This window comes from Quercus lobata, chromosome 5 (genome assembly GCF_001633185.2).
Source record: "Quercus lobata isolate SW786 chromosome 5, ValleyOak3.0 Primary Assembly, whole genome shotgun sequence".
Lineage (NCBI taxonomy): Eukaryota > Viridiplantae > Streptophyta > Magnoliopsida > Fagales > Fagaceae > Quercus > Quercus lobata.
This window is the reverse complement of record NC_044908.1, coordinates 4,260,895-4,280,222: the sequence shown is the minus strand read 5'-3', so window position 1 is coordinate 4,280,222 and position 19,328 is coordinate 4,260,895. Positions and strand designations below refer to the sequence as shown.

General features: G+C 34.2%; 1 protein-coding gene across 1 annotated transcript; it reads left to right on the top strand.

The window, feature by feature from the left end:
- Positions 1–699: 699 nt before the first annotated feature.
- LOC115989812 (disease resistance protein RPM1-like) lies at positions 700–12,509 on the top strand. The gene is made up of 9 exons (XM_031113690.1): positions 700–1,901; positions 2,004–2,424; positions 2,537–4,127; positions 7,020–7,164; positions 7,780–7,892; positions 7,979–8,084; positions 8,659–8,819; positions 8,938–8,984; positions 11,994–12,509. Exons 1-3 carry the CDS (start codon positions 700–702, stop codon positions 4,079–4,081), a joined length of 3,168 nt encoding a protein of 1,055 aa, XP_030969550.1. The 3' UTR covers positions 4,082–4,127; positions 7,020–7,164; positions 7,780–7,892; positions 7,979–8,084; positions 8,659–8,819; positions 8,938–8,984; positions 11,994–12,509.
- Positions 12,510–19,328: the final 6,819 nt, after the last annotated feature.

Here is a 19,328-nt window from a genome sequence, read left to right as displayed (position 1 = left end):
CCTTAAACCCCAACTCAAAATCAACCCACCACTAGCCACCACCACTACAAAACAACCACCAAATCATAAAACCCACCCATCAAACAACCAATCACAAAACAAACACCAAAACCCAGCCATCACAAAACCCAGCCACCAAATCACAAATCAAAAAACAACCACCATCACAAACACAAACCTAGCCATCACAAAATTTCACCTACCACCAAATTGTGACCCACAACCCACCGTGACCAGGTGACCCATAGTGACTCACATCCATGGGAAAATGGTGAGAGAGAGAGAGGGACAAGCAAGAGACGGCAAGGGCGAGAGGGCTGGAGAGAGGAAGAAATAGAGAGAACTAGTGAGAAAGAATGAAAAAAGAGAGAGGAGAAAAACCAATGAATGAGAGAAGAAAATGAGAAGGAAGAGAGAGAAAAGAGAGTCCGGAGAAAGAGTTACAGTAAATTGCCATAAATAGTAGTCTACTGTAACTCAGTTGCAAATGAAAGTACTCCATATAGATGCGACAATCCCATTTCCCAAGCGTTTCATCTTCTCACATCCTCTTTGTTCACCAGAGCTTCATTTCCGACTTATATTTCAACCTCTCAATTCTTCTTGATTCAGTTGTCTCACTGATCACTTTTTTTAATATAATACACAAACACGATGGCAACTTTAGGTACTACCATTCTCTATAAAATCGCAACCGCGATGGCAACTTTAGGTACTACCATTCTCTATAAAATCTTGTATATCCTGACTTACGTCCTTTTCAATTTCATTCTTATCTTCGCCATCAGCCTAAGCATTTACTGCTATTGCCGTCGGAGAAAAAAAAAATCAGACATCGACCATGAGTCGAATAAAAAAGATTGGGAGTTGCTGCGTAGTTTTCAAAAAGACGTGGACAACGTTTTGAAGTCAGGTTCTCAAATGAATAACAAAGCCAATGTGCTCTGGCAAAACAATGAACACCAGCAGGAAATGACTGCACAACTACAAAAATCTGTGGCAGACTGGTATGAAAAAAGTATGGAGGATCTCCCTAATAGTGCTGAATTCAATGATAAAAGTTATAAAAGCAAGGATGAAGACCAAAAACTCAGGCAAATGGTAGATGAAGCCGAAAAAATCCACCGAAATTTGGACAAGTTAAAGGACAAGATCAGAAACTTGCAGGTCAGACCTATTGATGATGAACGGCAGGCTCTTGTGCAAAAAGAAGACAAAAAATTCGTTGAGGATCTCATTGCTGGTGTGCAGAAAGTAGACAATCTCATCCCTGAAGTGAAAAAGGAAGACAAAGACGAACCCATTGCTGGCACTTCAGATTTACCTGGTGATATCAAAGCTGAAATACAGTCGTTCACATTGTATTGGGCACCATTCCGTGCTTTCCTGATCGATTTACAAAGTTCTGGTCTTGAAACTAAAACGGAGAAGGCCTGGTTGGAGGAAGCGAAAGAGATCATTAATAAAGCTCAGCATGCTATCGATAAGTTTATAAAGAATACCAGAAAATGGAAGTGGATGCTCTCATATTTTAGTAATCAGAAAGCAAGGACAGAGCTTAAAGAGGAGATGAAACGCATTAACACAGGGTTCGAGAAATTCCTCGAGAGAAAGGAGAGGTTCGGTATTCAATTTAAAAGATACTCCACCAGAAGAGAAACAGACCCATTACAATCCGTATCTGAAACCTCACAAGAGCAGGCATCCAATAATGTGCAGATCTCAGAAAATGGCAGAGGTAATTTTAATAATGAATTAGAGAAACTCAAGAAGACGTATGAGAAATCACTCAAAATGGAGTCTCTTGAAAGGCTCCAAGCTTTATGCACGACGTTTACCAACGTCCACGGTGAAGCTGCAGAAAAAGAAGAAGGCATAAAAAGTTCAACAGAAGAGGAAAAGTTGAAGCAAATAAAAAATTTGACTGAAAAAACAAAGTATTATTTAGAAAAATATGAAAAGAATTCAGATGAGCTGAGTTGCATCTGTAAATGGTGGAGAAGTCCCGCGAAGAAACTTCATGAGAAGTTTGACAAAATTAAGGGAGCTTTGGAAATTATTGAAGAAACTACAAAGGCATACAAGTTTGACATGGGAGTAGTCGGTTTGGATGAAGACATACAGACAGTGGCCTCACAACTGATAACTGGAAATAAACATGTCGTCTGCGTTGTGGGAATGAAGGGTATCGGTAAGACCACCCTGGCAAAGAATATATATCGCCACAGTGATATTTTGGAACATTTTCCGGCACGTGCTTGGGTGACTCTAACTGATCTAAAGACCAACGATTACGATGCCATTTTTAAAGATGTGGCAAAGCAGGTCTCGGAACCCGATATTAATGGATCACAGGAGGAAGAGAACAGAAGGAGAGAGTGGAAGAATAAGGTTTGTGACTTAAGGCCCAAGAGCATAAGTTGCAACGGAAGATGATAAGTTGCAAGAATGGCCCAAGAGCATCACTCCGGCTCAGGAACCATGGCTCAAATACCTGAAAATTGAAGGTCGTATCACACTCAAAAATTGGCTTCAGAGTCGTCAAATAGAAATTAATGATTGGTCTGACCATGAAGGTAAAAATGATTTGCTTGACAATCTGAGAAAATTTTTTGCTTTCTTCTTTAGTCTCTTTCCTAGAGACTATGAAATTCCTGCAAGGAGATTGGTCGCTTTGTCAATTGCAGAAGGGTTGGGGTTGGGGGAAGAAGGTCGTGACAAGAATAAAACCACGAAACTAGTTGCAATGGATTATTTGTCAGTGTTGATTGATCTCAACTTAATTCAAGCAGTTGAATTTATTAAAGGGAAAGTAAAGACATGTCGTCTGCCCAGTGCTCTCGAAGAACAGTTCTTGTTTGAAAGTAAGATTTCACAGGATCATCTTGTTGATCTCCTTGACCAAAAGTCTGAAATTTATAATGATATTCATATTAAGGGTAGTAATTCACCAAAATTTCAGCAAAGTTACAGAGGTCTCATCTCCTATCTCTCATTTGACACTAGAGAAGTAAATAACCCTGGAGAAGATGTAGGTAAGTTTCTTCGTAAAGGCATTGCAAGTGGGTGCTTCCACAGTTTAAAGGTTCTTGATCTTGAACATGTATTTAGACCTCAATTGCCCAACACCATCGGAAAATTAGTTCAGCTGATGTATTTAGGGTTAAGGTGGACTTACCTGGAGGAAATTACATCATCCATAGGCAACTTACTGAACCTCCAAACCCTCGATGTGAAGTATACTTATGTCAGAACTCTGCCCAAGTCCATATGGAAGTTGCAGAAACTTCAACACCTATACTTGAACGAGAGTCATCGAAGTAAGTTTGTGTCTCAACCAAGGAGCAGTTCCCTGAAGAATCTGAAAACATTGTGGGGTTTATTCTTGGATGATTTCAATGCTATAAAGAATGGGCTGAACAAGCTAAACAACCTTACAAAGCTAGGACTAGCGTTCCAGCTGGAGTTGCCTCAGCAAGAAGAATTGGCCCACTGGGTGAAAGGTCTGAAATACCTCAAATCTTTGAGATTGAGATCAGTTGACGAGAACGGTGGTGCTCAGGATCTTCACTTGGAGGGATTGTCAGGGCTTAAAAATCTCTCCACCCTATATTTGTTTGGAAAACTAGAGATTCAATCCATCAAAAACCTATTTGCCAGGGCTTCTGAATTTCATCTGTCTGACCTTACGTTGTCTGCCTCGGGGCTTAAGGATGACCCAATGCAAATTTTGGGGAGTCTCTCCAGTCTTAAATCACTCTGTTTCTACTCTGACTCTTACGAAGGAAAACAGATGCTTTTCATTAAGAAGAGCTTTTCCGAACTTCAAGTTTTGAGACTTTGGAATCTAAAGAACCTAGAAAAGCTGAAGGTAGAGGAAGAAGCAATGCAAAAACTTAGGGAGCTAGAGATCAGGGGCTGCAAAAGTTTAATGGTCTTCAACGGTTTGAAGCACTTAACGAGTCTCCGAGAATTGAAGTTGCCAAATATGGAAGACAATTTCACCTCACAAGTAAAGAATGATATGTTCCAAATTTTTGGAGGCACTGGCTACCCTCCCACGATCACAGGAGGCCACTAGCAGCCTGAGCTGAGTGAAACGTGACTGAAGCATTTGTGTATTCTAGGTATGTCTTTCTTTTCAATTTTGTTACTTTTAATTTAGCTTTCCTTCAAACAAATGCTGAAGATTTTTACACTTGGACTTGTAATAGATTTCATTATCATCTGCCCCTTTGTGTTGATGTGGCATTGGGCAAAAGCAAGAGAGTTGTTGGTGGATGATTATGTTAATCTTCTATTTGGATCACCATGAGGATACTTGTTTTTCTTTCACATGTCACTTTATTTCGGTTCTTGCGTTCAATAAGTGGTGTGCTTGTGCTGATTAATTGAATAAATTTGGAGACTTGGTTGATAAGAAGTTCTCCCAAATGTTTGGTTCCTTTGTTGTTATTTGTATTTTAACTCTTTCCGAAGAATGTATCTGTTTCTCTCTCAGTGGTGGACTCTGATGTAACTTCTTGAATAATAAGATGCAGCTTAACTTCTAGATTGATTTGGCAGCCTAAGAATTTTCCAGTTTCAACACAATTGATTTGGCAGTTTCAACATGATTTGTTAGTATTGGCCTCCCTTAACTTCTGGATTCCAAGCAGCAGTCCTACAACACTTGCCCTTTCATAAAAGTCAGAACAAGCCGAATCTTAAAACCCAAGCCTTTCTTTCGGCCCAACCCATTAAAAAAAATCCTTTAACCATATCCAGCCCAATCAAAAAAAATAATTAGAAAAAGCTATAGCCCAGATATCCTAGTACTGAAACCTAAGCAATAATAGTTAACAAAACCTTTCTGGAAGGCCCAATCAACACATGTAGTCCATGCCCATGCCTAATGAAAGCCCAGCCCAAGTCAACAAGCTTTTATTATAATTATTTGGTAAACTTTATTATAAAAATTTCATGTCATTCACACATGCTCTGTCATTCATTTTCAGTCACATATGATCACTAAACACACAGAAAGTGATTTCCACAATGTACACAGCAGCAGATTTTTATTTCTCAATACACGGCAACACAAAATTTTCACAAAATAATGCAATTGACAGCAAAGAAAACCAACCTTCACACTCACGTTCTATTCACATGAGAAGAAGCTGCAGGAGCTATAATCTGCAGAATGAAGTTTTCTGTCTAAACGGCAATCGTTTTAGTTCACATATCACAAAGCTCTTGTAGTTTAAGTGATTATCTCCATCACACGTGGTAAGCACGTGATTTACTATACACGTGTGTTAAACGAGTCAATTTTGTTAGCAAATACGAGAGAGATTAGCTTAGTTACATCTGTTTTTTTTTTTTTTTTTGCTCTGTTTTACTTGTAAACATAAATAGGGTTAGTATTGCAGTGCAATTAATTGATGAATGTGAGGAAATTTCTTCCAATTGTCTTTGTGAGAATTTGATATGGTATTAGAGGATGTAGTATCACTACAAGAAACTTGATTTGTTTCGACCCACATTTTTCAAGGGTTCACAAAACACCGTGGAAATAAATGCTAATTAATGTGCAATCGTAGGAAAATAAATGAGTTTATATTGTATCGGTTTTGTTGAGATTTTTATTGTTGAAAATTTTTAGTTTTTTTTTTTTTTTTTCATTTTTTATAATTTTATTGTTGGTGTTTTCAATTGGTAAATTTTCTAGCTCGAATCCCTAACCGTTAACTTGTGCTGAAATTTGAGTTCTATTGAATTTCTTTGATTCATTCGAGAATCTGTTTGGTTGTCTAAAAATTGTAGGAAAAGAATGATGTATTGGAGAGGATTTTGGGATTGAATTGGCTTTGTGTGTGTGTATATATTCAATTGCTTAAATTTCTAGCTTAAATTGTTAATTTGTGCTGGATTTTGAACTCGGTTATCTTGTACATTCTAGTTTGATTTGAGCTTAAATTATTGGTTGATTTTGCTATTTGGATTTTGGATGAAAAATAGTAAGTAAAGCTTGAATTTTTAGGTTCTATGTGGAAAGATTAAGTCCTGGAATTTGATCTAGATCTTGAATTTCTATAGCTAAGGATTTATTGCATTATTCAGATCTACTCACTCGATGATGATTTTGGGTTTTAATGATAGTTCAGAATGGAAGTATTCAAGGCTTTAGATTGTGAATTTTGAATCTTAAGGATGATAAAAAGATCTTTTGGTACTGTTCTTTATAGCCAAATTCTTCAGATTAGATTGATGTTATTTATACATCAGTGACTTGATGTGAGAATTCGTGTGCTTTGTATTGCCAATGTGCTATTAGTAATGTCTTTGATTGTGTTTGCAATGCCTTTTTCATGTGGAGGTTCAAACCATTTATGCAAAAAGAACCTGTGGGACTTGAAGGCCATTCGCTTGATTGATCATAAAGGACTAAGAAGCATTGGGAGAGGAATAATAACTTACTGCTTGTGTTATAGTAGTAAGAATTCATATTGGGCTAGGAATTTAAAAAGTACAATATCTATTACTGCTTGTGTTATAGTAGTAAGAATTCATATTGGGCTAGGAATTTAAAAAGTACAATATCTATCATGTCTATTGTAATATATAATGTGCAACTCAAGTTTTTCACTCTACCATATTGCACTGGTGATTTGCGCTGAATGAAGTCCTGTTTAATTCATTTGAGTCAATCCATTGGTTTCTAGATGGGAGCAGGTACTACTTAGTTGGAATCAAATCTATTTCTCATTAAGGATCAGCTGTAATATAGGTTTCCCCAATGGATACATTGATTTCTCATTAAGGAGACAATTCAAATCGGATAATACAGTTGCGTAAGCTATTTCAGTGCAAGTAGATTTATATGCATTATGTTTCTCTTTATAAGTTATTGTGCATGTTTTCTTAAGTTATTTGATTGTACTTATGATATTAAATTATAATTTTGCAATAGAAATGAATAAGCTTTTTCGTTAATCTGGGAAGTTCCTTTATCTATCATTTACTGTTAATTTTTCTAGGGAGAGTCTGAAGCTCATTCATCATCAGAAATTCTCTTTCACAAAAATATGGCTTTTAGCTACTCAATTTGAGATCCGTCAGTTGAATCTCAAGGCTGCACTACAGATCCTATGCAATGCAATTGGAAAAACTCCTAAAGATAAGGTAATTTACTGGTTGAGTTTAAGTATGTACTATATCATATTTTTCTGGAATGGAAGATTGCACCACCAAAATTAGTTTTGAGGGAGTTCTAGAGTGTCTAGATTAGATTATGAGAATGTATTATCATAGTGATGAAATAACAATTTCTTCAAACCTTTGGGGCACAAGCAACAAAAACTATTGGAGGCATGTCGTGTCATAAATTTTGGAAAATTATCCTTTTCCCTTTTTATCTATGTAAATCTAAAATTTACTCTGTATCGGTTGTCAATTATGATCTGCATCATGGTTGTTGTTGTTTACTCTGTATGGGTGTATTAATCTAGTTAATATGTATACTTTGCATTTTATGGCCAGCCAAAGGTTATTCCATCTACAAAAACGACCCCCCTTTGAATGTCACACCTTCCCTACTAGAGAATGAGTTCAAGAAGTTTAATACAATGTTTGAATTTTCTGCCTCTTGATGTCAATTTTATTACAAATCATGCTTCAGAATTTTCTGTGTCTTGGTTCAAGCTTGCCAAACAGTGTAAGATAAGTTTTGGTGGTATTCCACTTGAATGGAACACATAATAGTCCTAATATCAGTTATGTTTTCTGTTGTGGTATTAGGCAATATAGTGGTGTCCTTGGCCATTACCGAGGCAGCTTATACGCCTATGTTGCACTCTCGCATTTTCACCGAGACTGAAAGGTACTGTGACCAGGAATTTACCACTTGCAAGGTATTTAAAACTAATATTTTATTGATTTACCTCCGTAAATTTATACTCTTTTTTTTTTTTTTTTTTAACTTTGCTATTAATTGCAGGAGGATCGGCCATTGTTTGTCCAATTTTGTGCAAATGATCCAGACATTTGTTAGAGGCTGCAAAGAGAGTGGAACCTTTTTGTGACAATGTTGACATCAATTTGGGGTAATAATTTCTTTTGTCTTTTCACTATTAGTGCTGTTATATAAGGTTGTTGTGAATTATACATCTTTTGCTGCATTGAGATTTATCTTTGTTATGGTTGGCTAGTAGATTATAAACTAGTGCTGTTGAACTTTATTTGAGTATGGTTCAACAAAACTATGGTCTATTTTAGTTACGGGATGGTGACAAATAAAGTATTTTAGTTATGTTCCAATTTGTCATTGTTATGAAAAACTGAGTAGAATTTTATCATTTGAAGTCATTTTGAACTGGTCTATTTTATGCAACACTTGAGTTCACCTTCAGTAATCATGGGTCAATACTCGCATGTGCAACCATTTTTACGCTTCCATGTAGGGTTATTTCTTTAGACTAGTAACTAATAACTAAGAAGACTTAAAAACCTGTAGCACTTGGAAAGACTTGAAGTTGAAGGTGAGTGAAGGCCGTGAAAGAACTCTATAACAGGACTTGGAATGACAAAACACCTAGGATTTCATAAAGCATGACTGTCGTACCTCTTCTATTTATTATGTTACACAGTGATTGACAATATTTCATTTCCTATCAGCAGGCTCTTGCTTGATGAACGGTTCATGAACCTACTCTTCTGTCTCTCAAGATTTTGCTTTTTCGGGTGGTTGTTCCTAGGCCGGGTTTAAGCCCCCCGATAGCAAGTTTGATTAAACTAGTGGCCCTGTAAAGTTTGTTCTTACATATGAAATAATGGCTCAAGTATGTTTCTTCATTTTTCCTTCCTCAGTTCTTCCATCTGTTTTCCTTTTTAGTTGCACTGTTTTTGGATATTGGAATATTTCTATTTTATTTTATAATACAATTATCACTTTCCCAGGTTATATTTAATGGATCATTTGATCACATGAATATTGATGCTACCAGGTACCATCACTGTGTGAGTAATTTCTCTTGTTGGCGTTACTTAGTTATGTTCTTGAGTTCCACTGTATGAGTCAACTTATATCTTCTTAAATGACTAAAATTTATTGTTGTTTTGTTCCTTGGTTAACTATGCTGTTAGTTATACTCAGTTATCATAAATATTTAGTTTCTTCGAAATATATATATATATTGTGCATGATTATGGTTTTTTTTTTTAAATAAAATAAAATCTTATTTTGAGGGTCAAGAGACCCCTTAAATAACCTTATTTATCAAGGGTTGTAAATGCAAATCTTTTAACCTTGGTAAAAGGTTATTTAAGGGTCTATTGACCCTCAAAATAAGATAGAGCACTTGTTTTGAGGATCACGAAGGCCTTCAAAATTTCATTTTCGACGGTATAAGTTTTGAAGGTTATCAAGGGTCAATTGGACTCTTAAACTAATTTTTCTCAAGGTTTTTTAATACCTTTTTCAAGGGTTTTGACCCTTGAAAAAAGTCAGATTTGTTGTAGTATGTTTAAGAAAGGATTTAGCAAAGTGGCATAGTCTAATAAACATTAATTACTAACGAGTTGAAGCATGTATCCTGTGGAAGAATTCTTATCCATGCAATGCACGGAAATATAAATTTATTTTAAGATGTGATATAATATATAATTTATTCTTTAAATTTTATTGTACATAATCTATTCTCCCTAAAATAAACAATTTCTAAAAGTAATTTTTGTCTCTCTATTTTTACAATTACATAATTTTATCATTTTTGGTGTTTTTGATTGATATTATTTATTTTTGATGTAATCCATATTCTTCTAACTCTTGTTATTATGCATTATATTTTCCTAATTTCATTTAGTACAACTAAAATTTTTAAGTTTTAAATTTATCATTCAAATTTCTAATTATTCTCTTAAGGAGATTTTTATAATAATCAAAACTTATCATATAATTATAATTGATATTACTCCAATAACATATAGAACTCTCAACCCAAACTTGTATTTTCACCTTTTTAAGTAAGTACACCAAAGTGGACTGAATTGAAGTAGATCGAGTTAGACTGAACTAGACCAAAGTGGGCAGAATAGACCAAAATTGAGCAAATTAGACCAAACTAAACCAAAGTGGACTGAAATTGACCAAAGTAGACTTAATTGGACTGATTGAAACTAATTAAACCAAAATGGACCGAATGTCGAATCATAATTAGTAAACGTAACTAAAAAAATTAATAATCATTAAAATAATAAAGTGATGTAAAACCATAATCTATGATAGGAAATGCATTCCAATATAATGGAAGTGGTTTGTTGTTAAATTAACATCAACCTAATTTGTTATCGAATTAATATGCATGCATTTGTGATTCTATGTGCCTGTTAAAGGTTTTATTCAAGTAAAATTTAGTACCATGTAGAGAAAGTTGGTACACCAACAAAAAAACATATTAGGAAAACACTTGCATGTAATATTTTATACAAAATAAGGGGAAAAAAAGACACCTTTGTTAAGAGCTTTATCATCTATATCTCTTGCAGTTGGTGAAAATGGCATATGGTTCTCTAAGTAGGAGCATAACTAAACCTTTCAACCTGTCCTTGAATACTACATTTGAATACGAATATGAATACAGGGGTGGAATAAGATATTTTTTGGATGAATATAAACAAAAAATAAATTGTCTCTATCCAAGGTGTTTGTATTTTGGGGGGGGGGGGGGGGGGAGTTTGTGGAATTTAAACCAAGAAAAGTGAGTTGACTAGCAAACTACAGCCTACAGCCCCCAAACTGGATCAATCGAAAGAGAGAAATAGTTTTGTTGGCAAATTCCAAATATAATTACTAATTAGATTACCATTGAATTGCTATCAAAAGCCTGTTTGCAGGTAAATGATTGCTTGTTAAATTTTCACATCCATGAACAATGTATTCATTGATTCTTTTCTATGCATGAATTAGTTTCTTTCTGTATATTTTAATCCTTCTTAAATTTAAAGAATTTGAAGAGGGTCCCTGTAGAAATTTTAAAAATAGGTAATGACGGAAAAATGAAAAAGGAAAAAAGAAAAAAAGGAAGAAGGAGAAAAATTAAGGGGAAGTTTGGTACATGTGTTTTGTTATTTGAAAACGTGTGTGGAAATATGTGAGTGAAAAAATTGTATAGAAATGCGTTTAATATTATTTAAAAACTGAAAATGTGTGTTTGAGTGGGTGTAATAACACCCCCTAAAGTATGCATGTTTCTTTTCTTCCTACTACTCTATTCTCCACTACTATAATTAAAAACCACTACCACATGCTTTATGTACCCGCAGCTTTTGTACCATGGTCCAAGTAGTTTCTCAACAAGGGTTTCTCAAAAATAAATGAAAGAAGAGAGCAGGGAAAGAAGAAGAAGAACAATAAAAGTGCTTCCAAAATAATATTACTGATACTCATGACCACAAGCTCCATGCAACTCCTCAGCTTTTTAAGTAAACAAGTTGCTCTCAAAGTGCTTTCCTTCCAGTATCGTCAAGATTTTTTGTTAATTTTGTTTTTCTTGAAATAAAAAAATCTAATTCTAATCTCAATCTTTCAATTAATAAATGACATTAACCCATCTCAATCCTTCCATTCAAATATGGTATTTCATGATCCCAACATTGATTGAAAAGTTGGGAGAATTGGACAAATAAAGTAATTCAACTAGAGGAATCTTTACAGATGTAAAAGATGTGAAGGACTAAATAGAATGCTCCAATCCTAGCCCCATCTGTGCAAGAGCCATTTGGCATGGCTCGAATCTTGGTTTGAGAACTTCTGAACTGTAGTATACCTCTGCTGAACAGTGGCTTAGTCAATGCATTATTTCAAGTAAAGAATTGGAGCAGAACAGAATGATCTACTTGCAAACCATCTTCGCCACTCTTTGGTCAATTTGGAACCATAGAAATATGGTTCTACATCATGGACTGATTCCTAATCCTATTGATGTTATTTTAATCTCCCAATCTCTTATTTGTAGGTATCAGAAAGCTTTTAACCATCACTAAATGCAGAAAAACAGACCAAGTGCAAAGCAAACCATGCAAAGAATCCCTCACCAGAACTGGCAGATTCTTATCAAAGTGGCAACTAGCAAAAATAGAAGAACTAGGAGATATGGCTTTGCTTTTGAAGCTACTACTATGGACAGGGTTACTATCTTCAGAGGTGCAGCCAATAGTGGTAGGCAGTCCATCTGAATGGCAACCCAGGAAGCTATGGTGGAAGCAATTTTCAAAGATAAAGACCTAGGACTTGGCAGAATCCTGATTCTTAGCAATCACAAGAAGCTAGTGCAGATCTGCATTTTTTCCAGCAAACCCTCATGGCAAGATCAAGCTCTCCTATCGACCTTTGTCAGTTAAAGCAGCAAAGTTTATGTATATTTGTCCTTTTTGTTCCTAGACTAGTCATGACAAATGTTTTTAAAATAGCTTCTATAGCTGCTAACTATCCTGGTCGTTTTGTAATGTGAACTAGCCCAGTAAGGCTTAACTTTGTTTGCTCCTTTAGTTGTATAAATGTTTTTCAGTTGGTATCAAAATAAAAAATAAAAAATTTGCTTACCTTATTTCCAAGGCAAGCATCCATAATTCCATATTAAGAAATCAAGCTAGTCTTTCTTTCCTTCTTTCTCTCTTTCCATATTTGTTTCCTTTATTTTTGGATTATTGCATGGTGTAAAGTTGTGATTTCCAACTATGTTGTGTTAACTTTAATTCCGTACCAAATTTGATTGTAATTTCTTCAATCATTTTTCCTGTATGTATGTGGGATTAATTGTAAGGAATGAGTGTGAGAGATCGGTGAAGACTCAAGTTTCAAAGAATATTCAAGTGGATTTCGTGACTGTCTCGCGAGAAGCATACCCGCAAGAAGAGCCACGTGTAAAGCACATAACTAGAAGATAAAGAGTCGCGTCAGGCTATACTTTTTGCGAGTGTCTTACGGGTAAAGCCTACCCGTGAAGGACTCACAAAACATTCTGTTTGGCAAAAAGTTATGTTTTGTTTTACCATATCTTTACACACACTATATATACCCTCATTACCCACAAATTATAAGGAGTGCTTTTTAGAGAGAAAACCCTAGAAAACACACTTGAGAGTTAGAGATTATTACACCCACAATCATCTACACATTTCCTTGTGGTTTTTCTCAACTCTTACCTCTCCATCTCTATACCTTTGAGAGATTACTAGCCCAAACACTTACCACACTCATACTGAATGTAAAGTGAAATTTTGGTGCTACTGAGAAGCATTAGAAGGAGTCATTCATTGGCAGATGCAATCAGGCTGAATTGCGAGATTCGGAAAGTTAGAAAAGACAAGACTTCGAGAAGTTAGTTAGTAGCAGGAGTTTGAAGGGCTCAAGTACATCGGATAGACTAGGCTTGGAGTTGTGTACTCCAACTTTATTCTCTAGTGGATCAATTTTGACTTGGAGGATCGCAGAGAGGTTTTTTGCCAAGTTCTTCGGTTTCCTCTTCGATAACACATCTCGGTGTTATCTTGTGTTTGCATCTCTCTTCCTTACTCTCTAAGCTTTCATTTTATTATTGATGATGGATGAATATGGTTTAGGGTAGTGTTATCGGTTCATTCCGCTTATATACTCTTGTTCCGCACTTAGTCTAAGTTAGAGTAAAAGCAATCTAGCCATAATTTTTAATTTGGGGTCTGAACAAGCTCTTATGTTTTAGCACAAATCCGAGCTTTCACATTGGTATAGCCGTATAAATGTCATTAACTTTTTGCACTTTTCAAGGACCTATAAGTATTGTTTATGTTTAATTGGAAAAAGTTAAAAGATGCCTTAAATTTTATAAATTTTTTTGAGAAAAGAAAAAAATAACTAATTTTTTTTTTTTTACAATTTTTTTTATATTCTCCATAAATATAATAGTATTAAAACTTTTATAAAATAACCCATTAACAAGTGCCATAGAAATATCAGTTAACATGACCCACATTATGATTTTTTTTTTTTTTTTGGAGAGAGTTTCAACCTATGACGTCCATTCCTGATAATAACTCTTTATTATTAGATCAAGACACTAATCAATTTTTGGTATAGGTGAAGATTGAACCCCAGATCTCTTATTCAAACATCAAAAACTTTACTAGTTGAGCTAATTGGAACTCACATTATGATTTTAATCATCAATCTTATTGCAATCTGCCTTGATAACCTATGATAAAACCTCGATTTTATGATTAAATTATGTTTCTAAAAGGTTATAGCTAGGTCCCATGAATTATTTGGGTGAATATTCAAGTACAGCACGGTGCATCATTATTCATTCCCCATCGCAAAAGGAGAAACCCATGAGTCCTTTGGGTACATCATTCAACAGCAACTCTATAACATTTGTGTACATTATTGATTATTCATTCATAGTTCACTCTGCAAGGTCAGGCTCAGGCTTTCACAGTTAATAAAGTAATTGACATTATTTCATAAAAGATTTATATATCAACACAGATATAATTCACAAATTCCAAAATATATATACATGCTATACAGATAAAATTATTATAGATGCTGGTGCTTGCAAATTTTAAAAATAAAAACAGAGGGACCAAAATGATAGTGGGAGTAGAATGTATTTTAATTTAGCCTAATATATTCTAGAGTCGAACTAAATAATTTCTCTAATGGAGAATTATTTGATTTTAATTACGCCATGAATGAGGATCTAATAATGCTACCACAAAATGTAAAAAAGTTAAAAACAGAAGAAAAAATTGGAGCGCAACACATCCTCTAAGTCTCAGTCTAATTTTCTTCATTAATTCACACAAGATAAATATGAGCTCTCCATGCCAGTGAAACCACAATAACAGAGAGACTTTTACCTTTGAGACTATTCACTGTTCAAGCAATTTCCTATTTCAAGTATATAACCAAAACTGCTTTTAAATGGTGTGATTGGACTGAGGTAGTTTTCAATCCAACTTAATGCCAGAATTTAGATCTAAATTGGCTAATAGCTGTGTACAGCCAGTACAGGGATGAAGTTAGGACTTGGAATTAAGAGGGTGAGTCTATTGCTCACTGCACACTCCAGCCTCTAACTCTACTGCTTAATTACTGAGGATTTTTTTCTTTTTCTTTTTTTGTGCCTTTGTTGCGTGTGCATTGGATAAAGAAAAATTATTTTGTTTAAAACTTTTTAAAGGATCAGGTTATTTGTTTTGGGTAAAATATGTTGATTGGGCTTATTTTTGTTTTAGCTTTACGATTGATAATTTTGGTTGTTGGGCTTCTTTTTTTTTTTGAGTTTGTATATTTTGTTTTATATTTAATCTATTAATTTTTTTATGGAAAATGCTAAATCTATAAAAATTTTACAAAAATTACTAATGTGGTGAGTGATTATTGGTAAGTAAAAAATGATGTGAGTGTGTGAACCAATAAAAATTTGCTAACTCAATAATTTGTAAAAATGTTATAAAAATGTTTGTAGCTATAACATTACTTTTAAAAGAATCAATGATATTGTTAATGGGGGCAAAGTGTAATTTTATTGAACATAATTGCTAAAATTAGTACCTATTAATATGCTAATTTAAAAAAAAAAAAAAAAAAAAATAGGTGGCAATGGCCCCCCAAGTCCATATCTAGCTCCGTCCCTAGTTGTGTCAAAACATGTGTTTATTAGAGATGTAATCATTGCAAAAATAAATAGAAAAAGTATAGAGACAATCTGCTATAGAAGATCACGAGTTAAAGAAGACTCTCACTGGAGCGAAAATCCAAGTTAGGCATAAACTTCACTAATCAAGATTGCGAAAACTAGTAGCCAAATTTTTTTGGTTACTTCGAATTGATAGATAGACAACTTCGAGGAAGCCCAAATCTCCACATTAGGCTAGCTAACAATTTAAAGCATTGGAATCAATTCCTGCAAAAAATTAGGCCAAATTTTCCAAATAGCACAATTTTAACGAAATTTTAGGAAAAAAAGCACCCTGACAAAGTTATTTAGTTTGGAGTTCCAAAATGTGCTACATAACTAAACAACTTTGTCATGATGCATTTTCGCTAAAATTGTGCTTGTAAGGACTCAATTTGTAACGATCCCAAACTCGTATTGGGTTCGATCGTTAAAGGCCCAAACAATAAATTTGTAGAGCGTGGATATAGAAGAACTAGATTAAATTAAAAAAAAAAAAAAAACGATTAGACCGAACATTTCTAGATGGATTAACACAAATATTACGATCAATTTCTCCTTGAAACAAGCTAAGTTCTTTATTTCATAAGGCTTTCTTCTAGGTACTACCCGTTTAGAAGTTTCGATCCCTCTCTCTTAACACATTCTTCCATACTATATACTGCCCTCTTGGTGTCATCTTCACCACACACGTGTAGGTTGAGTTCAGGGGATCCCTTCCTGTCCCATCCAACACCTTCTGGAACCTCCAACCAGCAGCTGTAAGGTTGCTTCATCGCTGTAAGGTTGCTTCATCACCTTCATATTAATGTGGCCAGAGAGTTGGTTGTGAGGCAATTAATGCGGAGGCAGCTGTTGTTAAAGATATTTGTTTATCTTTTCTTTCTTACCCTTGGTCCCATGTCCCACCTTTTGTGGTAATGCAACTTTGAAGTGTGTTTGTGACAATACGGCGTTCAGATCATCCTCGGACACATATTGCCGAGAAGGATTTTGTCCTCGGATGCATATTGGACCCATCTCATGTGATATCTACTCCTCTTTTCATTTGGTTCCCCTTATAATCTTATATGGGCCTCCTCAGATGGCTTAACGTCCTCGGATGGGCCACAGGCCCAGTTAACACAGTTTTAATATTTATTGATTAACCGGCCCCCACAGTGTTATTTGGAAAACTTGGCCAAAAAATCATGTCTATTTTAGCATAAGAACCTATGTTTTCTATTTTACATATTCATTTTTTAAAGCATCTTATATCAAATTATCTATTTTATACTGCATTTAATTAAGATATCAAAACTTTTTTTTTATTATTATTTATCTTTCTTTACCCACAATAACCATCATCCACTCTCTTTCTTCATTCTCAGGATATAAAAAACTAAATACAAAATAAATAGTGTCAATGCAAATTTACACAGTTACCATAGCAACTATCTATTTTTGTACTACTGTGCATAGGCCTAATATGGGTGAATTTTGGGGCTTGGTTGGCTAAATGTAGTCATTTTTTCTATTATAAACGTCTAATTACTTAAAATTTTATTTCTAACTTCTATTAATTCATTGTAAGTAATTGAATTTATAGAAGAAAAAATTACAAATAGATTAACATAAATATTAATTTTATCTAATAATGAAACTAACCATAACTCATCATAATCAAAACTAATTTATTTGAATAAATAAAAAATTTCCATCATTTTTATCTAATACTGATTAAAATAAATTTGATACACAACATAAATTTAACTAAATTAGATTCGTTTAGCATGATTTTCTTTGGGAGACCTATTGGTTTAAGGGTCTGTTTGGATACTGCTTATTACTTAAAACTGAAAACTGAAAACACTGTAACAAAATAATTTTTAAATGTGTGAATAATGCCATGTGACACAATTTTAATGAAAATTTTGATGAATTCCATACTTGTGGATCCCGTGAACAGTGCACGGGACCCACTAAAATATGCAGATGCCAGCTGAAAATGCAAATGCTAGTGTATCCAAATGCTCACTAAGCTTATTGATAAACTTTCGCTACCTTGAGTCTATACTGTTAGTACTTAGTAGACCACCCCCGAGAGTTTCTAAACATTATTCTCTATAAGCCTTAGCCATGACATTTTTCTAGAGTGTTGTTCATCCAAAAAAAAAATCATAAACCTCATTTAGTGAGTTCATTGGTAGTAATTTTAGTATAAGATTGTGATGGGTGATCACACCATAATATAGTGTGTCCTCACAAGTGCAATGACCCAACTTGGTAGATGGTGTTGCTTGGGATTGATGTATTTGTTAATACTAGTTGCTAATATGTGCAATGCATGGGTTAGATTAATAAAAATTAAAAATTTATTTTGCATGAAGAGACATCAACTTGAAAATGAATAGGAAAAAAAATTTTAGTTCAAAATTACAAACTTAATCTCACAATGCCATTTAAAAAAATATACACTTTAATCATATATAATTGTGTAAGAAACACAATTAGAGAAAGATTATTAATTAGTCTCGTGCAATTCATCTAAAAGTAATAAAGTTAAAATAACTTATCTATACTCTTTAAAAGGCACTGAAAGAACATAATATTCACTTCCGTGACACATTCATCTTTTTGAATGGATGTAAAATCCTCAAAATGTTAAATTTGCTCAATAGAGACTCACCAAAGTAAGAAATGACACACAATTCTTGAATCTAAGTCATACAAAATGTGCAACATATGCATGCAACAATAACTACAAAGGAAATTGATCATGCAAGAATACATATTTTACATCAAGATTAAACTCAATTTCCACTTAAAATTGAAACTTACCACAAATCCTAGTATTAAAATTTTTGGAATCTCATAAAATAAGGCTAAACCAATTAACCAAACAAGTGGATTGTAGAGAACAAACTTTAAGGTGCATAAGCTATATTGCACTTATGTTATATGACTATTTAATAATCCTATCAGATCTTAATGATGCTTATAATCCTTTGTTTTATTAAATATATGTAAAACGTTTAGGTTTAATAAAAACTAACTTTTGGTCGTATGTTTGCATTAGCTTCAATTCATTCTCCAATCTACATTAGTTCACTTGTAGAAAGTTCTCTAAACAAAATTTATAAACAAAAGTAATATATAGAGAACATCATAATAATATATAGGGATAATTACACTTTACCCACATGTGGTTTGCCTCTAATTTGATGTGCCTACCCATGGTTTAAATTTTGACACTTTACCCACCTATGATTCCCACCGTTACTGTGCCGTAACCCACCTCTCCCTTCTCCGTTACTCTAAAACAGAATATGCAAAAAACAAAAACTTTTTCAGATCAAAACACACTCACTCCCAAAACTCACTCATTCCCATCTCGTCTTTAATTCATCAGGCAAATATAGAATACGTTGAGGTTGATGTAGAAGAAGGCACTTCAGTTGGCAGTGGAAGCCGAAAAGGGCAAGAATTAGGGGTTGAAAATGGATGACAGTGTTGAAAATGTGAACTTTGGATCGAATTCTGATCTGGGTGTTGAAGAAACTCCAGTTGGGGTATCGAATTCGAGGTTGAAAGTAGATAGCAAAGATGGAAATGTGAATGTTGAATTGGATTCTGAGGTGGGTGGAGAAAGAA